General features: G+C 46.0%; 1 protein-coding gene across 4 annotated transcripts in view; it reads right to left on the bottom strand.

Moving 5' to 3' along the window:
* ZNRF1 (zinc and ring finger 1) overlaps positions 1 to 27,209 on the bottom strand; it is a 103,988-nt gene that overhangs the window by 10,425 nt on the left and 66,354 nt on the right. For all 4 annotated transcript variants that reach the window (XM_045533941.1, XM_045533938.1, XM_045533940.1 and 1 more), the window contains exon 2: positions 4,334 to 4,429. In XM_045533941.1, the coding sequence (XP_045389897.1) occupies positions 4,334 to 4,429 (96 nt within the window). The remainder of the gene's footprint in view (positions 1 to 4,333; positions 4,430 to 27,209) is intronic.

Consider the following 27,209-nt stretch of genomic DNA (forward strand, 5'->3'; position numbering starts at 1 on the left):
TAGCCAAGCAACTGGATGGTTGAAATTTGAGTGCGTATTCCCAGGGCAAAGTCCCCCGATCTCAGAGCCACAAAGAGAGATGTGGGAAAAGGAGAGAAAGGAAAAGGCCCTTTCAAGCTGGCCCCTTTTACCCACAAAAATGGGCTCCAACACCTCCCTCCTCTCTCCTGCGCAGCGTCCCAGGTTCAGAGCTGCCCGTGGTGAGGACAAAGGTTCAATATTCGGTGCTTTGGCGCCCACCACCCTGCCCTGCCCCTCCAGCAGGGGCTCAGCACATTCCCAAGCCTCCTCCGACTGGCACTTGCCCCGGAGCACCAGGCTTGGTCTTTGGTCTTCAAATTTCTCGTGAGCACTGGGTGAACCAGTTAAACCAGTCTCGCCTTTCCTAAGTTGTGTTTTTTAGGTCTGGCAGGCAGCTACTGGAGGCCTTCCAACCTGCCGCTCAGGCCAACCCTCATAATAAGAAAACTACTACTCTTTATCTGCCTCATTTAGGAGGTTCCTAAGTTTTCCTTTGGTGGTTAACTAAATTTCATCTTATATAACCACCATAAATTTTTTTTTTTTTTTTTTTGAGACAGCGTCTCGCTTTTTTGCCCGGGCTAGAGTGAGTGCCGTGGCGTTAGCCTAGCTCACAGCAACCTCAAACTCCTGGGCTTAAGCGATCCTCCTGCCTCAGCCTCCCGAGTAGCTGGGACTACAGGCATGCGCCACCATGCCCAGCTAATTTTTGCTATATATATTTTAGTTGGCCAGATAATTTCTTTCTATTTTTTTTTAGTAGAGACGGGGTCTCGCTCTTGCTCAGGCTGGTCTCGAACTCCTGACCTTGAGCGATCCACCCGCCTCGGCCTCCCAGAGTGCTAGGATTACAGGTGTGAGCCACCGCGCCCGGCCAACCACCATAAATTTTCTAAAAATTTCCCCAACTGGTGCCAGCAACTGCAGAAGTGTGTGAGACAGGGGAAGTCTCCAGGGAGTGACCCGGAGTTCTAGCGAATCTTCATATGACAATGGAACTTCTCTCTCCACCCTCTAAGAAAGCCTCACCTTGCCCCCTTTCCAGAAAGATTCTAAGAGCTCACCTCTCACAGACTCTTTAAGTACCCTCGCTTTTTTTTTTTTTTTTAATTAGAAAAGGTATGTGAAGCAGGTGAGGCTGGGATGATGAGACATCACGGGCAAGCATGTTACTGACACAAACAAAATAAACTCAGAGTTTCCGACTTGGGAGCTTTGGCCTTTGCCCCTCAAAAGGCTTATGCTTTATCTGAGCTATGGCAGGGCCTAGTTAGGCCCTGGAGACTTCCACTCCATGTGCAGCCCCTGGGGGCAAACGCTTTCCTCTCAGCTGGAAGGTTTAGGTGTCTTCGGAAAAGACAAAGACTGAATGTGCCACCAAAGCCTCCTTTTCACATCAATAGTGTCCAGGGAGAGGCCGGCTGTTGTTTCTGAAGCACCTTCATCACCTTAAGACAAAGTCCACTGGGAGGACTGGAGACAATTTGCCTCTGTCTCTGGTGCTAAAGGACTGGCTTTTGCAGAAACTGGGGCTTGGGTTCAAGGCCTTTAGTTCCCACACAGAGACACATGTGTACACACACACACACACACACACACAGACACACACATCCCCTGAGGAGGTGGCCACTCAAGGACAAGGGGAAAACTAGGACTAGGGCAGGAACAGCAGCAGCTATGCCTCAGGCTGGCTGGCCAACCTCCCCTTCCTCTCAGGGGACCTCGACTCCCAGCGAGGTTTCTGCAGGTACTCTGTGCTCGGGTGGGACTGCCAGGCCTCGTCTCCCCAGCTCTTCCCTGAAGCTGCTGGGGGGAAGAGATGGACGGGCAGCATCAGGCACTCAAGTGCTGACAAGGTGGAGGACAGGGACACTTGGGGGCATCTCAGGCAGTCCTCAGGCAGAGGAGCTGAAGCCCCTCACCTCCCCCGTTCTCCACATGTGTGTGTGGGTAACTCCTCACTCGCTGGCCCCAGGAGCACTCTGTCCCCTGCAGCTGCTCTCGCAAAGTTCTCCCTGATGACTCCACAAGCCAAGACCTCGCAGCCCGAGCCCCCTCTGAGGCGTCTTTGTGTTCTCACTACAGCAAAGGCAGTGTCTACGGAGAACTCTCCCCAGCAACCCACAGGACAAAAAGAGGTCTTCATGAGGTCTCCACACATGTGGGAAAGAAGTGAATACAGTTTTTGAGGCTGTGACTGGGGAGGGCCACGAGATGCAGGGAAGGCTCCTGTCCCTCCATGGTCCCAAGCAGAGATGGCTAACTGGGACAAAGCTGAGCTTGAGCATCTATCTCGACACAATGCACACGTGACACAGTGATGACAGATTCAGGGACACGGGGCAGTCAGACCAGGGGAAAAGGAAGGCTGTCCACTGGGAAGGAAAGAGGCTTCCCAGATACCAGGTAGGACATAAAAGGGAAGGAAATGCAGGGGGCAGGGACAGAGCCATAACCTGTCCTGCGCTGGTCCTTCAACCTGTGCAAAGGTTAACAGGCTGCATGTAGCTGAGACAAGTAGGTAACGTGCCCGCTTGCATCCAGAATCTTCTGGCTGAGCAAGTAATTAAGAGAAAGAAGGCTCTGGGACCATGAGCCCTGCCTAGGCTAGTGTTGTTGTGGGGAGAGCCCATGAGCCCACCTTGGCAGTGAGAAGGATGCAGGGTGGAAGCCCAAGGACGTCTGCGAGAAGAGTCTCCCCAGGAACTGGTCATCGTCAGGACCCCGGTTAAATGATCTTGTCCCTCAGACTCTTGGAAATCCTAGCACTCTTTTTCTAAGAACCCTGCTATGACTTTAATCTGCGAAGGCAGGCCCAGCCCAGGGTTGGAGGCACCCCTGCTCAGATCCACTGCCTGTTCTCATAGAGGACGCAATCCTCTGATGAACATGGTTTGGAGACCAGACCGAACAATAAGAATGGAAAATCAGAGAGTCACCAGCAGCGTGGGCCAAGTAGCACTGAGAACTCAGTTTATTCTGAAAAATTGCAAAAAGAAACCTCTGGATGGTCTCACATCCTTCATGGCAGCTGTAACTTCCTAAGCACTGACCATGTGCCAGGCTCTGTACTAAGGGGTTTTACATGTAATATCTTACTCAGTTCTCACAATCCTATCAACCAAGTACTGTTAGCTGCATTTCATGGACCATAAAATCAAGGCTCTGCTAAGCTAAGCAACTTGTCCAAGATTATAGTCAGTGAGTGGAGAGGGAGACTGAAACTCCGATTAGCTGGACTCCAACTCCTTAACCACAGAATACCAGGGAGATGTTGACACTCATTTTGTCCTCAGAGATGCCATGTTAGGGTGACATGGGAGTCACGGAATGCCCTGCCCCTGAGATCCTATCCCCTGCGGTATTCACTGCTGAACTCTGAAGCAGCCTCCAAGGTAGGAGGCAACATGCCTTGGTGGAGCGGCGAGGCAGCCCATCGGCACTTTCTTTTTTTCTTTTTCTTTTCTTTTTTTGAGACAGAGTCTTGCTCTGTTGCCCTGGCTAGAGTGCAGTAGCGTCATCGTAGCTCACTGCAACCTCAAACTCCTGGGCTCAAGTGATCCTCCTGCCTCAGCCTCCCAAGTAGCTGGGACTATAGGCACATGCCACCATGCCCAGCTAATTTTTTCTATTTTTTTGGTAGAGATGGGGTCTTGCTCTTGCTCAGGCTGATCTTGAACTCCTGAGCTGAAGTGATCCTCCCACGTTGGCCTCCCAGAGTGCTAGGATTACAGTCGTGAGCCACTGCACCTGGCTACTGTCAGCACTTATAATCCCTAAAAAGTGTCTTGGTATTGTACTCACTCCCTCAAGCTCTCTACTGTGGACAGCCACAAGGCTTTCTCGGGTGTTTGCCTGAGTTTAAAAGTGACGAGAGGATGGCCAGACTTCCCAGTGATCTGTGCGTGTCACCAGCACACAGACTTTCCCCCAGGAGAGACGGTACACTCTAGCCCTCTGCTGCTGGAGTGAGCCCAGTGGTCTTGGGGCCTAACACAGTCAGGGGTGATGGTTAAGGAGTGGCCGAAGCTCCCAACCCAAGTCCTTGGAAGGAGGGTGCTGAAGGGCAGAGGACTAATGGAGCAAGCAGAGAACCTCCCCAGGTCGTGGACCTGACCCCTGGGCCCTCCTTCCTTGTCCTGCTTTTTTTCCTCTCCCACCTGAGCAGCGAGGCTCTCTGGAACAGTCTGGTTCCTTACCACCCGAGGAACCATTCCTGCCAGAGCCAGAGTGGCAAAGCTGCACAGAGCCGCCCTCCACTGGAGGCTCCCCAACCAGTGCGGGGGGCTGGTGAGGCAGGCCAAGCCCTTACCGTTGTAGGAGAGGCGAGGTTTGCTCAGACACATTATAAAGTGCATTTCCATCTCATCAGAAGCCACGGACTTGGAGCAAATGGGGCACTTGAAACCTGAAAGAGAGGAGAACAGGATGAAATGTTTTCTCCAAATCCAGTATATCCACAAAATACACATGGACACTCTCAGCTGACTGCAGCCACGTGGGGCCAGAGTCAACGTGGAGGATGACAATTTGGACACACCCTAGACCTGAGTTCTCCTTCATTAAGTCATTTAAGATTTGCCTTTTTATTATAGCCGTCGACTCCCGGCCCTCACTAGGGCTCTCCCTGTCATATGACCCTTGCTAACATTTAACAGAGGTCACTGACAACTGATTGGAGTTTTATTTTCTTTCAGACTCCTTCTCAAGGGGGTCTAGTGGACAGTGGGGACAGAGAAACACCAAATGAAGACAGCTGAAGAGTTAGCCTTTGCCTAATAATTTCCCATCCTTCTGCCTCATGGCCTTTAAACCACGTGCCCGGGCCACCTGGAGAGGAATCCCTGCAGCCACCAGCACTTCCATCCCTCACCCGGAGCACCTTTTGCCTCCCTCATGGCCAAGGCAGCTGTCCTTTGAGAAGTGTGTGAGCTGCGGTTTGGCCTTCCTGAGTGCTCCCAAATGCTACACCAGCCCTGGCTAAATGCCACTGAGAATAACAGCAATTTCATGGTGCCAGGTGAATACAGGGTATTGTGATCCTGCCATTTTATTCCCAAGGAACTGTAGACTACTTACAAACCCAAGAGTTTCAACTGATACAGAATTGTACCCCTACTGGAGAATTCTGGTTGAGAATCTTCTGAGTTGAACCACATTAAGCAAACCTAATCCCTTCATCTATTTTTTTCATACAACACAGATGAACTATTTTCTGATTTTTTCCATTTTACTTTCATTGAAATCATTTTCAAATGGATCAAAACTTTTCCATATAAATTCTACCAAAAAGATCCCCAGCCATTGAAATCTTATTTATCTGTCTGCATTGAACTGTACATATCATAGCTACTCCCTGGTGTGATGGTGATTCCTATCTGCCCAGTCTGGACTTCCTAATACAGCACATCTAACTACAGCTGACCCTCAAACAACACAGGATTGAATGCTGCAGGTCCACTTACATGTGGCTGTCCTGCCTCTGCCCCCCTGAGACAGCACGACCAGCCCCTCCTCCTCCTTTTGAGCCTACTCAACGTGAAGGTGACAAGGATGAAGGCCTTTATGATCCACTTCTACTTAATGAATAGTAAATATATTCTCTCTTATGATTTTCTTAACATTTTCTTTCTTCCTTTTCTTTTTTTAAGAGACAAAGTCTTGCTCTGTCACCCAGGCTGGAGTGTTGTAGCCCGATCATAGCTCACTGCAGCCTTGAGCTCCAGGGCTCAAGTCATCCTCCTGTCTTAGCCTCCTGAGTGGTTGGGACTATAGGCGTGTACAACTGTGCCTGGCTAACTGTTTAATGTTTTTGTAGACACAAGTGCTCACTATGTTGCCCAGTCTGGTCTCAAACTCCTGTCCTCAAGTGATCATCCTGCCTCAGCGTCCCAAAGTGCTGGGATTATAGGTGTGGGCCCACCGTGCCCAGCCTGAATAACATTTCCTTTTCTCTAGCTAACTTATTGTAAGAATATAGTACATAATACATATAACATATAAAATATGTATTAATCAACTGTTTATGTTATTGGGAAAGCATCTGATAAACAGCAGGCTATTAGTAGTTAAGTTTTGGGAGACTCAAAAGTTATACGAGAACTTCTGACTGTGTGGGGGTTGGTGCCCCAAACCCCTGCGTTGTTCAAGGGTCAACTGTACTGTCGTAAAGGTTTGACGCTACCATAAATTTTTAGTTAAAATTTTCCATACAGAGTTTTATTTGATGCTGGAAATACCTATCTGCAGCATTTCTTATGAAACAGATAAAAGGCTCAATGTGCAAGCCGACTGCTAGCTGTTCCAGGACAGGGGGACAGTTCACACCTTCACTGGTGACCTTCCCGTCGAGCCTCCCTAACTCTGTGGAAAGCCGTGACCCTGGCGGCTGGGTGGTGCCGAGATGGGAAGCCGGCACAAGCACTTGGCTTAAAGTCTCCTCCAAATCCTCTTTTTTTTTTCAGTGACAATGCTCTGAACTATAGGACCAGACAGAAAATTCAGGGTCTGGTTAACTATGGACCAAGTGGACACTTGACTCCACGGCACTGTTCCCATCCCCCAACCCCCTTCCTCAAAGGTTCTTAGCACCTCAACATCTCAGCTAAAATGTCTTGCAAATGCTACCAACCCAAGATCTCTGGCCACGCTTTGAGAAAAGGCTGTGTTTCTGACCTCTGGGTAGTTACAAATCCTTCAGTAATGAAACCAGAAGCCTTAAGAGAAACCTGACGGTTTCAGTTTTCTGGCAGAGCTGGATCAAAAAAGCCCCAGGCTGATTATTTGTAACCCAGCTTAGAAATGTGCTGACCTAGTGTCACACACTTGATGGAGAGATGAGGAACGAACGTGAGCCTCACAGAATGAAGATGCTCTTCACAGCTAACCCACGTCTCTCTGCTTTCACAAAGCTTTTTTCTTTTTCTTTTTATTTAATTCCAAAGACCAAGGTTCTGCAGCCCTTTAAATGACTACAGGACACCTGTACTTTAAACGTGCTAAGCTGGCACCTGTCTGCAGGCTGGGGGCTGGTGCTGTGGCAGGCAAGGACAAGTGTGCTCCAGAACAGTTCTCCGCCACCAGGCCCCAACACTTTCACTGTGAAGTGTTAAAAGTGACATGTGACTAATAAAAAACCTTGCACCTTGCAAGTATGTACTTTCTTGATAACTCAGAACAGATTCAAGGTTATCCTTATAATAGAATCTTTCACTTCCCTGTATTCCAACATGATTCCTTGAGTGCAGGAGCGGGGGTCAAATTACAGCTAAGGTGTTGGGAAAAGTAGGCCACCCAACAAGGTCTACAAGGGAATGTCACCAGACATCTATGTCCTAGAAAAAAAAAAAAGGTTGAGATGCAGGTTTAGAGCAATCCCCTCTTTGTACAGATAAGGAAACAGGCCCCAGTGAGGCCTGTAACTTGCACACAGAGACTAGCCTCAGATTTCTTAGCTCCCAACCTGCAGTTCTTTCCAATAGGGAAGAAAGAGTGGAGCACAGGGCTTTGACAAAGAGGTGGGTTGGAAGTATTACCTCTGGAAGGGAAGCACCACTGTAGTAGGAAGAGACCCACATTTTAACTAAAGCAGGTTCAGTAACACCAGCAGCACCTACCTCTGGGTGTTCCTGTTTTATTTTGGTAAAGCTCAAGCAATAACTCAGGGTCTGTTACATGAGTGGGAAATGGCACGATGGCCTGGGCTTTCCAGCCTCAAGGCCCTGGTAAGTAACCTATCCCTCCCTGTACATCTCAGTGTCCTCATGTGAAAAGTGGGGGATTTTTACCTCACTCTTGCAAGGATTAAATGAGATAAGAAACATGAAAGTGTGCTGAAAAGCAGCAAATCAAATGCAGGTGGTATCATCATCATCACGCCTGGAGGAAGGAACAGGAGGGTGAGAGGAAGGATTTAGGGGACTAAGGAAGGGCTCAGGCAATGGGCCAGCAGCAGCCTGAGCATGGGTTCACTGGCCACAGGCTGTGCCATCTGCTGGGGGTGGCCAGCGGCCACCACACTTCTGCCCTTCTCTGCTAGATCCTGTTCTTGTTTCCTCTGAACTTTTAGAGCACAGTGCACCGCTCCTGGCACGTTCCCTACCAGCAGTGTGAGAACAACAGTCTCTGTTTAACCTCTACAGCTGCAGTCCCCAACCCTGGGGGGCTGTTTCCCAGTGTCACCGACCTCCCACCCTGGTTCATCCATGGAAAAACTGTCTTCCACGAAATTTAGAAACCAGGCTGCACAGCAGGAGGTGAGCGGTGGGCGAGGGAGCAAAGTTTCATCTGTATTTACAGCTGCTTCCTACCGCTCACATCACGGCGTAAGTTCTGCATCCCCCCAACATCCCCGCCCATGGAAAGACTGTCTTCCATGAAACCGGTCCCCAGTGCCAAAAAAGGCTGGGGACCGCTGCTCCACAGCACCTACTCTTGCACAATAGTAAATAATAGTTTGCATGTATGCACTCATTATTATGGACAGCTACTGTGCTTTCTTTACATGTATTCTCATTTACTGTAATATAAACATAAGGCAGATACTATTATTAACTCCATTTTACAGATGAAGACATCAAGGCCCAGAAGATAACCTGTTCGAGGCTAATATGGCCAGAAAGAGTCAGAGCTGGCGCGCGACACACAGGAAGTCTGAACAATGAGTCTGCACCTTTACTCACTGTGCTGTGCTACTGGCCAGCTAGCACACCAGGGGGGGTTACATGGCAAAAAGAACACAAATACACTAAACATAAATTCTAGTTACTAAAATTTTAGTCACTAAGTACTCATTTCTGAACCTTCCACATTGTTCCAGCAATTTCCCCGTAAGTGCCCATGGTTCTGGATAATCCCATGACCTGAAACAATGGATAATTTTTTTCTGGGAACTCTGTTAACATGGAAGATAGAGCTCTGCTTTCCACTTGGCCCTGAGCCGTTGGCTCGGGTTGTAAGACGCTGAGTTTGCAGATTACCTTTTAAATGGAAGATAAAGGGCGAAAGGTAAGAGGGACAGAAAAACACATAGAAAAGCTAAGGGGAAAAGACTAATGTTCCCACCTTCTTTCCTGAAAGGCCATCTGATGATCAGGATGGATTCTACCACTCTACTGCCCCCAATCTTTTCTCACAATTGTCTAGTCACAATTCAGTGCCAATAGCCCTACAGAATGATGAAATACTGTGATATCTGTGAGCTGTCTGAAGGTTAAAATATCCAGGAAATTTTGATTCCATTTTGGAAAAAAATCCACACCAAATAAAATCAGCCCTGCAAACAAAAAATAAACTAAAGGCCTGCAAAGTCATCCAGTATGCATGGTTTTGTCAAGTTTCCTAAGAGACTTTCATCAACACTCAGAAGAGAGGATAAGAGATGTTTTACTTTCCTTCAAGAGAAAGAAAGGTACAGGCGGAGTCTTCAGGACACTCCCTAACTGCTTCTGAGACCAGACTCTGCCCATGCCCGGTCCTGGAGGCCGCGGGAGCAGCCAGCCAGTGCTCCAGCCCCTTCTGAGTGAGCTGATAGCCTGCATGGGTTGTCTGCCACGTCTGCCACTGACAGAGCGAAGGGACATGTCGGGTAGCTCAGGCTTGCTGGCCAGGTCTGACACTGGCTCGTCTGCAGCCGTTATCTCCTCCCACCAGTCTGAGCAGAGGCAGGGAACTTATCTGGTTCCTTGTCCTCTTCTGCCCATCTCTCAAAATGAGGAAGGAATGAATCAAATGGCAGAGCACTGTGGGGAATGTGTCTGTAATCGCCCAACTCTGCAATGCCACTGTGGGATCCCTCCACTCCCAACCGAGAGATGCCGAGAGAGCACTTCTCATGGAGACCTGATTTCCCTTCTTTCCCTCCTCATCAGCTCAGCTCAGTGTTTATACGGCCAGAAGAGCTGAGGAGAGCGTTTGATCAGTCAGAGCCCAGCTGCTTCCTGTCTTTCAACAGCGCCTCGTTTAAGTGGGGAATCCTCTGCCACTCTGTCTGCCGTGCAAGAGACCAGAGCTCCAGAGAGAAGGCAAATCTGCACTCGCCACTGGTGGGTGACCCCTTACTGTCAGGTCACAGGGAAACCCACAAGGTCAGACCAGGCCCACTGGTAGGTGAGCCAACAGTGACTCCAGGAATGCTCATGTGGGCATGCGCATCACACACCTTCCTGGGTCAGGGTACCTGGGCCTCTGGGACTCGACCCAGGCCCTTGCATTTGACCAACAGAGCAACTGAGGAAGGACAGGGCAACTGGCTCAGGTTACTGAATTCTCCCAATCCACTATAACATTTATCTTGCCATATAAATTAGAGTTTTCATGCTTTGGGGACCGATATATTTCTCATTTTCCCAAACTGCAACCTTCTCCTTTAAGACCTGATTTCTCGGGCAGGACCATGTGCTGGCGGCATGTTGCTCCAGTTTCCCTCCCCTTGCCTCCCTCCCTATGCCAGTGCGCTATTTTAAAGGCTGCCCCAGTTCTGCCTGTCTCTGGGATCACCTAAAGGTAGAAGAATCAAAAGAAGCAACCAGGGAAAGGAAGCCACGCCAACCAGGTGAGAGGGCCTGGGGAAGAGGGGCCGACGTGAAGCCCTCTTGGCCTAGGAGCTCAGACAGCGTCTGCCCCTGACTCTGACCTTCCTATTCAGTTTTCAGATTCCAGCCTCAACCTTTCCCTGCCACATCCTGTGGTGCTTAATGCCAGTAAAATGGGACTTGACTGAATGAATTTTATTAAATGGGATTACAAATAGAAGATCAAAGGGTAACATGCGATGCTTTTTTACATTCCTAAACTGTAGGTATCACACTCTTCACCCTCAAAGACACACACACTCACTCTCTCTAACTGAAAACCAACAATTTATTGGTTGCTTAAGTGTAAGTCACTCTCTCCTAGAGAACATTCTGGGCTGGGAAAAGGCCCACGAGTTCTGGCTTCTGACTCTTTCAACATCTCTCTTCTGAACTCACATTCTGCTGTTCTGTTCCAGGGCCTCGGGGGCTCACCTGTTTCCCCAGGAGCCAAGAACCTTCTCTAGAGCAGACATCAGAAGACAGCCACACTGACAATCAAAGCTAGTTTAATATACTTGTATGTGTGTATGTATATGTATATATATATATAACATGTCTGTTGTGGTGGTTAATTTTATGTGTGAACTGGACTGGGTCATGGGATGCCCAGATATTTGGCTAAACATTATTTCTGGGTGTGTCTGTGAGAGTGTTTCCAGATGAGATTAGCATTTTGTTTGGTAGACTGAGTAAAGCAGATTGCCCTTCCCAATATGTTGAGGACCTGAATATAATAAAAAGGCAGAAGAAAGAGTTCACTCTCTCTGTCTGACAGCTTGACCTGGGACATATGTCTTCTCTTGCCCCTGAAGTGGGACTTATACTATCAGCTCTCCTGGTTCTCAGGCCTTTGAACCTGGATTGTAACTATTCCACCAGCTTTCCCGGGTCTCCAGCTTGCAGACAGCAGATCATGGGATTTCTAAGCTTGTCTATAATCATGTGAGCCAATTCCTTATAATAAATCTGTTTATACACATACCCATACACATATACACTACTGGTTCTGTTTCTCTGGAGAACACTGACTAATACATCTGTCTATTAAGATGCCAGACAAAACATGTAAAAGACTAACACCACCAAATGTTTGTGGATATGTGGAGCAACTGGAACTCTCATATATTTTTGAGGGAGTGTAAAATGACACAGCTGCTTTGGGAAAAGGTCTGGTAGTTCCTTACAAAACAAACATACACCTAGCCTATGACACAAGCAATTTCTCATGTATATATTTACCCAAAGGAAATGAAAATACATGCCTACAAAAGACATTTACAAGAATGTTCACCTCAGCTTTATTTATAACAGCCAAAAACTGGAAACAGCTCAACTGCCCATTAACAGAATGGATAAAGAAACTGTGGTACATTCACAGAATAAAATGGAACACCACTCCGCTATAAAATGCAAGAAACTACTGATACATGCAACAGCACAGATGAATATTAAAAACATGCCAAGTGAAGGGCACAAAAGTGAACATATTATGATTCCAATTATATGAAGTTCTAGAACAGGCAAAACTAATCTATAGTGGAAAAAATCAGAACAGTGGTTATCTCTAGGGAGGTAGGGGACAGAGATTCACTGAGAAGGTGATGAGAGAACTTTCTAAGGTGAGGAAAACGTTCTATATCATGACGAAAGTTTGTGTTACACACATGTGCATGCATTTGTCAAAACTCACCAAATAAACACAAAATTTGAGATTTTTTGTTTGCAAATTTTACCTCAACCAGGAAAAAAACTATAAACAAATACTGAACTGTAGTTAACATGTCCTGAAGCTTTTAAAGGGAAGTGAACTGATGTCTCCATTGAAATGAAATGCATCAAAAAATAAGATGTGTAAGTTATACTTCTAACTTTGTGTTTGAAATTTTAATAATAAAGCATTGAACAAAGCGTCAAGCAGTGAGCTCTGTTGTGAAGACAAAGACAAGCAGAGGGTGTAGGTGCTAATTTAGATGCAGCGGTCAGGGAAGGCCTCTGAGGAGGCGACAGGTGAGCAGACACCTTGATGTATTACAAGAACAATGAGGGCAGAGCATCCAGGCACAGAGAGGACAAGGGCAGCAGGTGACATCAGGGGACACACTCTGTGAATCCTGGTAAATGCTCAAATACCTTTCTTTTATTCTGACAGCTGAACTGATAACTTGCCTGGGTACAGGATTCTTGAGTTGCATTCCTTTTATCCTCTGTGGTCTGTAGATGAAATTCCACCATCTTCTAGCTTCTTGGTATTATTACAAGTAGGAAATCTGGTGCCAGCGTGAGTCTTTTTCCTTTGTAAATAATTTGTTCCTTTGGCCTGAATGCTTGAAAGATTTTTCTCTTCATCATAAGAGTTTGGAAATGTTACCAGTATATGCTTAGATGTATCTTTTCTCATCACTTTTATCTTTCAATATGTAGACTCAAGTCTTCCTTCTTTAGGGAAATTTTCTTCTTTGTTTCATTATTTCCCCTAGTGGTAAGTCATGAGTGCTGTTTGCCAAATAGTTCTGGCTTTCCTCTTTCCACCTATACAGGCCCTTGCCTGCTCTCTTTGAAGTTAAGGGTGGGTCTGGGATTTGCTTTGGCCAATGGAATGTGAGCACAAGTAATGTGTGAACATCCAAGTGGACTTTAAGAGCCAGTGCGCAATTTACCACATGGTAGGGTGCAGAATACCCCCGCTTGACCTGCACTGCCTGCTGTAGCATGGGGAAAAAATACATGTGTTGAACTAAGCTACTGAGCTTGTGAGAATGTTTGTGACAACCTCATAACCCAGTCCTAGCCTGTCCTGACCTTTACCCTTCCCTCTACCATTTACTCTTTCTAATACACCTATTGCTTGTATGTCAGTTGTCTTGGTTCTACCTTCCAGGTTCCTTATTTCTTTCTTCATAACTTCTCTTAGCTTCGTCTCCGGAGCTCAGCCTTTCTACCTCCCTGTGGGCCTTGCAATGTCTCCCCACCCTTGCCCCCTACCCTGGCTTGGCTCAAAGAGGTAACTGGTTGGCACTGGGAGTCAAAGAGATGGGACATGTGTTCTGGCCACTATGTCCCCAGAATGCTATCTGCTGGATATTCATATTTTGCTCTTTGCATGTACACACTTCCTTGTATCAACCACAATCTATATACTTGTTATCTTCAATGTCTGTATTCCATATTGATAATCTAATATACCGTGACTAGCCATTTTCTTCTGTTGGGTGGTAGGATTCCTAATTTTTATCTTCTATAAAGATCTTACTTGTGATCTCCATTCTCTATTCTAAGCATGGTATATTCCACTCGCAACATACTTTAGCTGTTTCTTGATTCTACATTGGCTGGAATGGAGGAAGGAGAATCAAAACTAGGCATCAGAGAATCAGACTCAGTGTCAGAAGAAATGGGCTTTCCCAATTCCCAGGTGACTTTGTACAAGCTACTTAGTAATATTACTGGGTATATCCAGCACAGCTCGAATATACTCAGGCATGCTGGTGAATCTGCCTATTCAAGGAACTTCACAAATTCTTGAAGCAAAAAAGTGAAAAATGAGCTGAACCTACATAATGTATTTTGTGGACTCTAAGATGCCATCAATTGTAAGAGGCACTATTATGAACCTCCACAAGAGGAGAAAAAAAGCTGCCAATTTTAATTTTAAGACGTGATTACACAACATATGTTGGTTTTAGAGTTGCTAAATTGTGAAATGTATGTGACTTAGAATCAATGAACCTATGAAAAATACATATATGGATATCTGAAAAATTATGCTGATTGAATCCCAATCACATACCCAGTAAATTTATTCCTGTGCATTTACTGCAAACCAGAAGAGGCTCAGTGGAGATATCTATAGCTGGGGACCAAGGGAAAGACCTACACAGTGTGCACGTGGAGGTGGGGCTAGGGACATCAAACCCACCCTGCCGTACTGCAGTCCTGGCCCCTGGAGCCTCAACAACAGCATTGCAACCACGTGAAGAATGGGAAAAGCATCTGCCAAGAGCAGGGGCTATGGCTATTCATTTGTCCTGTTCCCTCTGACCCTCTAACCCACTTTTTCCAGAGGGGCACTGGAAGGGCTACTTAGGAGGGAATGACGGGTGGGACAGGGACATTATGGCCCGATGACTTGAGCCTAAGCAAGTACAAGGAGCTGAAAAGCTTAGCATGAGTGTGAATCAAGTCCCCCCATCTACTGTGTAGGAAAGATGAAAGTCAATGTATAATTCCTTGTCACCTGCCTACCACACTGGGGCAGGTTCAGGGACATCTAATTATGACTCAAAAGGTGTGGAAGTAAAGTCTGCAGGGGAACATTTGACTTGTGTTTTGGAGATGTCTTATTTAAAGGATGGACCATCTGTTTGGAAAGGAAGATCCTCTTCCTCTAGGTCCAGTATCCCAAGGGTCAGGCTGGAATTTCTTCTAGTTCTTAGATATTAAGGATTAACTATAAGCTAGGTAATGTGATAGACAGGTCAGGCCAGGAAATGCCTAGCTGTTTTTCTCTCTTATGGCTGTCCCACCTCCATGTCAATCCCAACTCACCTATGCCCCTTGGACCCAATACCCACAACCACTGCTGGCTGGACTTCCCAGTGTTTGGGCAGTGCCAGAGAACACTAGTAAGAGTGGGCTGAATTGCCCAGCCTGTTCCTCATAAAATCAGCAAGGATTGTAGCCAAGGACCACCTACCTCCCCTCAAGAAACTAAAACAAAGGGAACAATAACAAACGGTTTCTAGGCAAAAAGGGCAGTTACCACCCCCCGAGGATTTATGGACTGTCTCTACCTTACAACATACGGGAGCGGGAGCGGGAGCGGGAGCGGGAGCATCACTTCTTCCGACTCGAGGGGAATGCTTTCTAAGCAGGACACCGGGCATGCAGGGTGGGCTTTCCTTGCAGCAGGTGCCCTCAGAAGACCTTCCTACAGAAAGAGGACTGGCCTTCGAACCTCCCTGTTGCAGGTTTGCTTCTCCCCTATGTATAGACTGTTTTCCCAAGTCCTGGGGTCTTTATTGATATACTTAGAAATTCCAACCTCTAACTCACTTGCCTTTTTTATGGAAAGTGTGTGACTGTGAGTGTGTGTGTGTGTGTGTGTGTGTGTGTGTGTTTGGAGGTGTGATTGGGGGAGAAAAGGAGAACTAGGGAAGGGAAAAGAAAGAAAGAAAGTTTTACACAGAATTTATACAGGACCAACAGTTTATTTCTGGGCTCCTAAAGGCATTGTCTATCCCATCATCCACCCCACTGGCTGAGAATTTTTCACTGGCACCAAAGAAAATGCTTAAACACACTACTAGATCATGTTCAGCACAGTATCTGACTCACCAGCAAATGGACATGACACTCACATCTAAGTGACTGCTCATATGGAATAAAACCATTTGCTGTGCACTGTGTAACTTACATCTATTGATGCCGACAGCCCCAGCCTTCATGTCACTGGAGGTTTGTTAAAAGGCTCCTTCCACGGCTCCCAGTGTAATCCCAGGATGCAGAACATGCGCTGCTATATTCATTTCATAAAAACTATCAGCTCAGGTTTGGGCCCTGGCACACAGCAAGTAGGCTGGCTTCTTGCCTTGGACCCAGACTGGGCCCCTTCTCATCAGGGCATCCTTGTTCAGCTGTACCTCCAACACAGAAGTAGGTAGAGGCGGGAACTCAGAGGACATCATGGTCCTATGGGTCGCAGCTTTGTTTACATCTAAAGAGGAAGAAGCCAAAGAGTAGAATGGAGTTGTTCTGAAAGCTCAACAGCAGGGCAGTGATCAATCCCATCAAAGGGAACTCCCAGGGTAAGAGAAGGCCTTCATACTTCAGTCCTTGCTTTTCTGTCATCCATCCATAGAAAAAGAGATGGAAAGACCCTAGACAGCTATGAGGTCCTGACCAATGGTTCAAAAGGAATTTCCTAGGGAGACTCTCCAGACACAAAGCATGAATGAGAAGGACCATGAATTCTAAGTTTCCTAAAATAGTGAATGACCCTTACGAAGGCATGTGAAGTGCCTCTGGTTCAGATTACTTGAATCTGGAGATAAGAACAGGAGGGGAGAAGGGTGGGAGCAAGAGGACAGAGGAGGCAGCTCCAACATGGTAGGAGGAACATGGCAACACCTCATAAATCTTTATTCACGATTATAATTCCAAGGTTAAGAAAGTCATAGTCAGGCCGGGCGCGGTGGCTCACGCCTGTAATCCTAGCACTCTGGGAGGCCGAGGCGGGTGGATCGCTCGAGGTCAGGAGTTCGAGGCCAGCCTGAGCGAGACCCCGTCTCTACTAAAAATAGAAATAAATTATTGGACAACTAAAAATATATATAGAAAAAATTAGCCGGGCATGGTGGCACATGCCTGTAGTCCCAGCTACTTGGGAGGCTGAGGCAGTAGGATCACTTAAGCCCAGGAGTTTGAGGTTGCTGTGAGCTAGGCTGACGCCACGGCACTCACTCTAGCCCGGGCAACAGAGTGAGACTCTGTCTCAAAAAAAAAAAAATTAAAAAAAAAAAAAAAAAAAAAGAAAGTCATAGTCAAACATCTCCTAATGACAACAAGTAATCTAGCTGGCATGCAAAAGATCTGTGATATGACGTAACATTAAAATCAAGCACTGTGTCGGTAGACAAAATATTAAGCCAGTAAAGCAGTCTCTGTATTGGACCTTATAAGCATAAATGCTTATGAAATGAGAGGACCATATAAACTGGCAATTCCTTCTTTGTTTTGGGATTTCACCTTGAAGACTACTTTTACTTTCATTTTGACATTCCTTCATTTCAAGTCAGCACATCAACTTCCCAGAATACTGGCATCAAGAACATAAATATTGACAAATACCATTTCCTGAAATGTGAGGAAGAGAGTTATAAAACAAGGAGACAAACATAATGGGAAAATATAGCTCTGGATTCAGAACTCCAGCACTCAAGTGCTGACTCCTCCACTCCCGAGTTATATGGCCAAGGGCAAGTCACTTAATCTCCCTGAGCTTTCATTTTCGCATCTGTAAAGCAGGAGAAATTTTACCCACGCAGCCATTACACAGGAATGCATGTGTAAATAGCTATACGAATGTGTGGGAGGCAGAATGATGGCTCCCCAAAGACGTCCACATCCTAACCCCCAGAACCTATGAATGTTACCTTACATGGCAAAAAGGACTTTGCAGATGTGATAAATGAAGGATCTTAAAATGGGGAGATTATCCATGTGGGCCCAATCACAGGGTCTTTCTCAGGGAAAGAGAAAGGCAGGAGAGTCACAGAAGATATGACAATGGAAGCAGCCAGAGAGAGATTTGAAGATGCTACGCTGTTGGCTTTGAAGATGAAGGGGCCACAAGCCAAGGAAAGCGGAAAGCAGGTGGCCTCTAGAAGCTGGAAAAGGCAAGGGAAGAGATTCTCCCCTAGAGCCTCCAAGAAGGAATGCAACCCTGCCAGCACCTTGATTTTAGCCTACTAAACCATTTCAGATTTCTCACCTCTAAAAATATAAGAAAATAAATCTATGCCATCAAATTTGTGGTCATTTGTTACAGCGGCAATATGAAATTAATACAAATCACTATAGGAGAAATGGCTATTCTCTAAAGGATCAAATTTAACAAGGGTTAGATAACTGGGGTTCCCTGGCTCTGTTAAAAATTTTGAAGCAAGTGTCTTGGTCAGTTTAGGCTGCTGTAACAAAATACTATATGCTAGGTGGCTTAAACAATAAACATTTATGTTTCACAGTTCTAGAGGCTGAGAAGTCTAAGATCAAGGTGCTGGTATATTTGATGTCTGGTGAGGGCCCTCTTCCTTATTTGCAGACGGCCACCTTCTTGCTGTATCCTCACATGGTGGGGAGAGAGCTCTGGTGTCTCTTCTTATGAGGGCATCAATCTCATCAAGGAGGCTTCATCTTCATGACCTCATCTTATCTCCCAAAGGTCCTATGGTCCAAATACCAACACATTGGCGATTGGGCTTCAACACATGAATTTGGGGGGAGGAAGAGGAAACAAAACATGATCATTCGGCCCACAGCACATGGCATCCTCTCTTGGGGAATGACTGAAAATTATATAGATATATGCCACAATCAAGTAGGAAAAGCAACCAAGTTAGTCTGTCTATCCACTCATATTTACCCTAGTTATTAAGTAGTAAGGAAACATGGCAAAACATTAAATATAATTTCCACCCTCAGTGAACTGATGACCCATTAGAGAAAAGGAGAGAAGAGAAGGCCACAGAGCTCTCCTTCTTTTCACAATTTTCACAGACCTAAGTGGCTGTCTACTGAATGTATCTAACACAGCTTTTCAACCTGGACGCTCCTGAAATGGACTTCAGAGCATACAACAGCCTCCTAAATAATATGCCACATTCTGAGGTAGGTGTGTTTTTCTAGGAATGGATCCCTAGATTTACGTTGTCAAAGGGTTTGGGGGTTTATAACCCAAGGGTTCAGAACCATTTGTATAACAAGAGAAAGAGTATAGACAGAAGATTAAAACATACTGTAATATTAACAGATATTTTGGTAAGGGTCCCAACACTTGTCACATACTTTTAGTACAGAGGAGACTCCGAAGGAAGAAGAAAACTGGACCAGGCCCCCCAGGGCTCTATACTTGGGGATCAGGGTCATTTATTATTTGCTAAGGCATACAAGGGGACTATTTACAGCAAGTTCCATTAAACACATCTTTCCTTTCTCCTGAGCCAGCACACAAGCCGCTATTCCCCACCCTACACAATGCTCTCTCAACCCCTCCTACGCCTTGGGCAACTGCCCCACTATCGATGAAGGGCCTGCAGAGAGTTGTCTCCAATGGCCACCTTCACTTCCTCTCCTTCCAGTCCCTCTTGAACCTACTCCAATCCCCCAAATCACCCTTTTCAAGGTCGACAATGACCACCACGTGACAGCATTTTAAGTCAATTCTTGAACACTCAGCAGCCACATTGGAAGGGTGACCCTCCACCACCTGGCCACCCCTCATGTTGTTGCATTTGCTTTCTGGCCCCTCTCTGACACCTGCTGCTTCCCTCTCACCTCCTCAGACAATGAGTCTAAACCAGCCACCACTCTAGACCCCCCATCACATTGTATTTTCTTCTTAGCACTCGCCACCCTTGCACCTGCTGTTTATCTTCCTCATTACAATATAAGCTTCTTGAAAGCAGAGTTTGTTCCTTTTACTGCTGTATCCCCAGAGCCTGGTGCATGATAGGCTCTCCAAAATATCTGTTGGATGAATGAGTATCACACTCATGGAACTGTGTGAAAAAGTCCCAGGTGTACAACCGGAAAGAGGTAACAAATTAAGAGTACGTCAGCCTGTTGTTTGAGTCCATTCCCAGCAGAGGCTGCTTCCACCATTCAAGGTTCCAGCAACTGCCAGACCACAGTGGGGGTTTAAGTAGGACAGCAAAGTGTGTGTGAGACAGAATGTCAGTTAGGAACACACTGCGGTCATGCTGCTTCCTGCCCAACCTGTGGTTCCGATAAGGGGCACAGATAATAATCATGCATGTGTGTGCGCAGACTGCAGGCACCCCTGCCACCAGGCTGTGTAGCAGGCGTGATGGGATCTGCTTTGGTTGACACCTGGGCAGGCTTTGACAGTACTGGGGGAGGAAAAAGGACAGCCCCTGCCCCCATGCTAAATCAAGTCATGTTGTGCTAGAACAGCCTCCAGTTTCTCATGCCTCCTACCAAAGGCAAGGAACAGGCAGGGCCTCTCCATCTACTCTTCCCCACCCACCCCTACACCTGGAAGTGCCCACAGACAGTGGAAGAGCAGCCTGCACCAGTGACCCAGGCTTACTACCCCAGATGGGCTGGCATGGGCCCCAGCAGGCTGGACAGTGGGGACTTCTGAACATTTCTGCACTCTGATAAATTTCCTTTAAAAAAAAAAACACTTTTTTTTTTTTTTGCCCAAAGTGATTTACAGATTCAATGTAATCCCTATCAAAATACCAATGTCACATTTCACAGATCTAGAAAAACTAATTCTATGCTTAATTTGAAACCAAAAAAGAGCCTGAAAAGGCAAAGTAATCTTAAGCAAAAAGAACAAATCTGGAGGCATCACATTACCAGACTTCAAATTATCCTGCAAGCCTATAATAACCAAAACAGCATGGTACTGGTATAAAAGTAGAGATATAGACCTATGGAACAGAATAGAGAACCCAGATATAAAACCATCTACCTACAACCAACTGCTCTTTGACAAAGCAAACAACAACATACACTGGGGAAAGGAAGCCCTATTCAACAAATGGTGCTGGGAAAACTGGATAGCCACATGCAGAAGAATGAAACAAGACCCCTGTCTCTTGCCATATACAAAAATTAATTCAAGATGGATAAAACCCTTAAATGTAAGGCATGAAACCATAAAAATTCTAGAAGAAAATCTAGGAAAACCTCTTTTAGACATCAGCCTAGGCAAAGAATTTATGACTAAGACCCCAAAGGCAAATACAGCAACAATAAAAATAAATAGATGAGACTTGATTAAATTAAAAAGCTTCTGCACAGCAAAGGAAATAATCAACAGAGCACACAGACAACCTACAGAATGGGAGAAAATATTCGCAAACTATTCATCCGATAAAAGGCTAATATCCATAATCTACAAAGAACTCAAATCAGTAAGAAAAAAACAAACAATCCTATTAAAAAGTGGGCAAAAGACACGAACCAAGGTTTTTCAAAAGAAGACAGACAAATGGCCAACAAACATATGAAGAAATGTTCAACATCACTAATCATCAGTGAAATGCAAATTAAAACCACACTGGGATACTCCATACTACCCCACCCCTGTCAGAATGGCCATTATTAAAAAGTAAAAAAAACATTGGATACTGGCGAGGATGCAGGGCGAATGAAGAACTTACACACTGTTGGTGGGACTGCAAATTAGTGTAGCCTCTATAGAAAACAACATGGAGATTCCTCAAAAAATAGATGTAGACTTACCATTTGACCCAGCAATCTCATTATTGGGTATCTACCCAAAGGAAGTCATTTTATTAAAAAAAAAAAAAAAAAAAAGACCCCTGCATGAGAATGCTTACTGCAGCACAATTCACAATTGCAAAGATGTGGAATCAACCTAAGTGCCCTTCAATTCACGAGAAGATTAAGAAAATGCAGTATACATATATGCCATGGAGTACTACTCAGCTATAAAAAGGAATGAAATAATGCCTTTTGCAGCAACATGGATGGAACTGGAGACCATTATCCTATGTGAAGTATCTCGGGAATGGAAAAACAAAACAAGACATGTATTCTCTAATAATTGGGAGCTGACTGATGGGCACACATGAGCACAAAGAGATGTAAGGGTCATAGGAAATCAAGAAAGCGGTGGGGGGAGGGATAAAAACATGTCTATCAGGTACAATGAACACTATTTGGGTGATGGGCACACAAAGAGCCCTGAGTTAAGCATTATACAAGGTATCCATGTAACAAAAACATGTGTACCCTCCCCTTTAATATTTTGAAATTAAAAAAAAAAAAGAAATCACAGGTGAAGGGGGAAAAAAACAAAACCTTTTTTATTATGGAGATTTTCAGACAAACAAAATATAGAATAAAATGAGCTTCCAGGTACTCAGCACCCAGCTTCAACAATGATCAAATCAGGGTCAGTCCTGTCTCATTTTCCCTGGGTGTCCATGTCTTGCTTTGCTGGGACGATCCTGTATTAAGCTTGTTGTCTTGGTGTAATTAATAGCTCCCTCTTTCAGTCTCAAACATTCCTGGGATCAAATGATGAATTACATGGTCATCTGATCTTTACTCCATCCACTCCCCTGCACCAGATTATTTTGAAGCAAATTCTAGACATGGTAGAAGTCCACCCGTAAATAATTCACGATGTGATAGCAAAGATTTAAATATAGCGCTCCATATCCTTTAGACACTAATTTAAAGAGCAGTGTGCCCTTTCCCCTCAACAGTCTTGCTGTGGGGTCACACAGGCAAGGAACAAAGGGAAGCGGGAGTTGGAACAGTCACCGGACAGGCTCCGTGCTATGTGCTGGCATGTAGACCCTCCACATCGACCCTGTGGCCCAGTGGTGTGACCTCAGCTTAGGGATGGGGCTGGCACACAAGCAGAGAAGCCGAAGGTGTGCTTATGCTGCCCTGACTCTGCACCACACTGCCTCCATACAGGGGGTCCGTAAACAGTCGTGCACAACAGGACAACGGAACAGACCTCAGCAGTGGTGGCTCACTTTATACTTGGATGCAGAAGGAACAGCATGAGCTTGAACAATTCAAAGTGAATGAACACAAACCTCAAACTGACCCACAGAGAATTAAATCCCAATCTTTATCTTTGCCCTCTGGATGGTATCACTGCAAGATTCCAGAGCGAGGCTCCACGCTAGGGCATTCCAAGCAACTACCTTCCTAACATTTAAGAGAAAACGGGGAGAAACAGGGCACAATTAAGTTTTTTGAGTCCTCAAAAGAGATGATCCAGCAATCCTACTTCTGAGTATATGTCCTAGAGACATCCTCATGCAGGTCAATCAGAAGACAGAACGAGGATGTTCGCCACAGTGCCACACTGAGCATCTACACTATGAAATAGTGTGCAGCAGGCACAGCAATGAATTAAAGCACCCTGGGTTCATGGAAGACAATTTTTCCATGGACGAGGGTGGGGGAGGCGGAGCTCAGGTGGTGATGCATGGCTTGGTTCCTAACAGGCCGCCGACTGGTACCAGGCCACGGCCCAGGGGTTGGGGACCGCAGGATTAAAGTATACAGGATAGATCTGAAAACAGATCCTTTTGAAAAAACAAAAGGATCCATACCACCAAGCCATTTCCTTAAGTTAAAAACGTTATGTATGTAACTAATTAAAATCCTAAATAAATAAACAGAAATGCACACTTAAACCCACATAGGCACACAAAGCAACAATTCACAATATACCAATAAAAGAATACACATCAAACACACTTATGGGGTTGGCTATGGAGGGGACGGAAATGGGGAAAAGGAATAAAGTGAACAAATCGATGTACGAACCAAGACAGCAGCCTTGCCCAGACCAACATGGTGTGCCACCACATAACAGTGCTAACTCTACCCTGTGCACTAGGGGGAGGTCCAAAGACAGAAAAAGGAAAGGAAAAAAAGCTCACTATTAATAAAAACCAGAAATCAACCAACAATTGTGGAAAAAAGCCTGGCCTCAATTTTTCAAATGCTTTCTTCAACCCAACTAGACGGTGGGTTGGCTGTGATGAATGGTAGCACTGGGGGTGCCATCACTGCACCAACACAGTCCCTGCAGCTCCGAGGTGAAGGGGCTTAAGTGGAGGCCCCCCACTGCAATGCCTCCCCTCACAGGGAGGGCCTGAGATTGCCAGTCACAGGGCCCCCTGCTTCTAGGTGGGTGACGCATGTCGCAGCTCTATTTGCATTTCTTATTTGCAAAAGGAGGCGGTCTGATGAGACTATCTACAACTAAAATTGCTTCCTGCTCTAACACTGACACTTGCACAGTGTGTGTTTTTGTATCCTACAACATAGCTAATCCTATGTTCTAAACTGTGTTCATGCTTAATTTTGTGCATATGTCACTGTCTCGAGTGGACACTGAAGGCTAAATCCATTTCTTCCATTTTACAGTGGGTTACTATGTGACAGGCACTGGGCTAGACTCTGAAAGTGTACAAGGCAGAGAGAGTTCCTTCATGGAGCTTAAACTCTGATGGGGGATACAGACACGTAAACAGGCCAGAGCACTGTCTCACTGTCAGCATTATGACAGGGACAGGACAAGGTGCCAAAAGGAATGAGGAGTGGGGCCTGCATCAAAATTTTGGGGTCCAGGGGGCTGGGGTGACAGTGCTGTCAGGAAGTGTGTCTTGTAAGAAGGGAAGTCTGAGACTAAAGGATAAGCAAAAGCCCACCAGGCAGACAAGGGGGGCCCCAGGTGCAGGAGTCAGGTTAAAGGGAGAGGGTTCCAGGTCAAGGGGACAGCAGGGCAAAGGCCTAGGGCAATGAAGAAGATTATTCTTTCAAAGAACTGGAAGAGTATCAGTGTGGCTGGATCAGAAAGGTAGATACCTATCAATAGCTGAAGGGTGCAGTAGATCATATTTTCCCAAAACAGCCTCAGGACTATTTCCAGTTCCACGTGTACTTCCAGAACCTTGCTGCTCTTCTTCAAGTGCCAAGTGCTGAAGTCTGTCCCCCACCACCTTCTGAACCTGGGTGGGCTTGGGACTGGACTGTCTTGACCCACGGAGTACAGTTAAAATGCCATGACTCATGAGGCTAAGTCATACAAAGGACACAGCTGCTGCCTGGCTCTCCCAGGACCCTCACCCCTAGAAGCTAGCCACCATGGTGTGAGGAAGCCCAGACCACACAGGGGCACCACCCGTCAGCATTCAGGGGCACAGCCCTTGCTGAGGTCTCTGTCAAGAGCCAGCCAAGTGAGTGAAGGAGCCATCAAAAGACACCTGTGCCCAGCCTTCCAGTTTTCGGCTGAAGCCCCAGACATGAAGCAGAGACAAGCTGCTTCTGCTGTGCCCTATGCAAATACAGCACCTGACCCACAGAATCCATGAACATAATAGATAGCTGTTGCAAACCACTGAGTTTTGGAGTATTTTGTTATGCAGTCCCAGCACAAGAACAAATGGATTAAGTATAGTTTATTCACACGATGGAAAACTATTACAGCAAGCCGAAGGCAAGGTCTACAACTCTACATAAAGGAGGGACAGCTCTCACAAACATAATACTGAATGAAGGAAGCAGACATACAAGTACACACTATTTGACTCTATCTAGAAGTACAAAAACAGGCGCGGCAAACCCATGCTGTTACAAGTCAGGAAGGCAGCTGTCATTTACAGAGGCTGCAACCAGGAAGGGGCATGGGTTAGGGTGCTGGTTACACAGAGGTGTTCAGTTTGTGAAAATGCATCAGGATGCACACTTATGGTGTACTATAAGCACTTCTTTGTATGTAGATTAAATCACAATAAATAGGTTTCATTTTTTGAAATGTTGACAAGCAGAGTGGCTAAAAAAATGTGTTAGCTAAAGAGGTAAGTAGGGATCAGACCAAACAGGACCTTGGCAAGGCACACTGAGGATCTGGGCGCATCATTGCAGAAACGCTGTAAAACTACAGAACAGTTCCGAGATGGCTTATATTTTAGAAAAACCACTCTGGCCACACTGCAATAAATGGATTGGGAGGGGTCTAAAATCTTGTGGAGCAGCTGGGGGGTTGCTCCGGTCATTCAGGCTACTGGGGTGTGAATGGAGAGAGGCAGGCCTGGGCTAGGCTGCCCTGCCAAACATTAAGGTCCCTATGCTACTGGGGACCCTGGGCTGGCTGCCCAGTGGGCCATCTGGTAGACTCAGAATCCAGAAGGGACATCTGGTCAACCTGACTTTGAACAATTATTTATCTTGATTACTGGGTTTTTTGGCATCCCCTTATATTTTGTGCCCAGCCCTGGCAGAAAAATATATGGATTAAAAAGACCTTGAAAGGGTTCACTCTCTCGGACTTGTTATTACCTTAGAAGTTACAAAAATGGGGGAGAAGAAGTAGTTAACAAGATGTGCAAGTTTCTGGCTTGGGCGACTGGGCAAACAGTGGTATTCATGGAGATACGAATCCTAGGAGGAGGACAGGTTACGGGAAAGGGGACAGTTGTAAAAATGATGGTTCAGTTTTGGACATGCCAAGCCCAAAACTAGATTAGGCTATAAAATGGGTTAGGCTACAGTTTAAAAAAGTCACGGGAACAGATAAGCCCACTCCAGGAGGATCCAAGGATCCAAGTCTGAGCCCTCAGGGAAAATACTATTTAAGGGAGCCCGTTAAACACCTGGGTGGGGGGAAGACAGGGGCTACAGGAAATAGAAGAGAGCAGCAAAGAATAATATTGACAGTACATAGCCACAGGGCCAGAGGGAAAAAACCCGCCCAAAACAAATGATGTTCCCAAACCCTAGACGTCTATATGCAAAGCAACTCTTCTTGCCTGCCCCCCATCTTTTTTTTTTTTTTTTTTTGCTAAAAAGGCAATAGCACTACTAAAAGACAACTTTCTAACTTTTTTTTTTTTTTTTTGAGACAGAGTCTCACTTTCTTGCCCGGGCTAGAGTGAGTGCCGTGGCATCAGCCTAGCTCACAGCAACCTCAAACTCCTGGGCTTAAGCGATCCTACTGCCTCAGCCTCCCGAGTAGCTGGGACTACAGGCATGAGCCACCATGCCCGGCTAATTTTTTTTTTTTTTTGTATATATATTTTTAGTTGGCCAGATAATTTCTTTCTATTTTTAGTAGAGACGGGGTCTCACTCTTGCTCAGGCTGGTCTCGAACTCCTGACCTCGAGCGATCCACCCGCCTCGGCCTCCCAGAGCTAGGATTACAGGCGTGAGCCACCGCGCCCGGCCAACTTTCTAACTTTTTAATTTTTTTTGAGACAGGGTCTCACTCTGTCATCCAGGCTAGAGTGCCGTAGCATCATCATAGCTCACTGCAACCTCAAATTCTGGCTCAAGCAATCCTCCTGCCTCAGCTTCCTGACTGCCAC

The sequence above is a fragment of the Lemur catta genome, chromosome 20, assembly GCF_020740605.2.
Source record: "Lemur catta isolate mLemCat1 chromosome 20, mLemCat1.pri, whole genome shotgun sequence".
NCBI lineage: Eukaryota > Metazoa > Chordata > Mammalia > Primates > Lemuridae > Lemur > Lemur catta.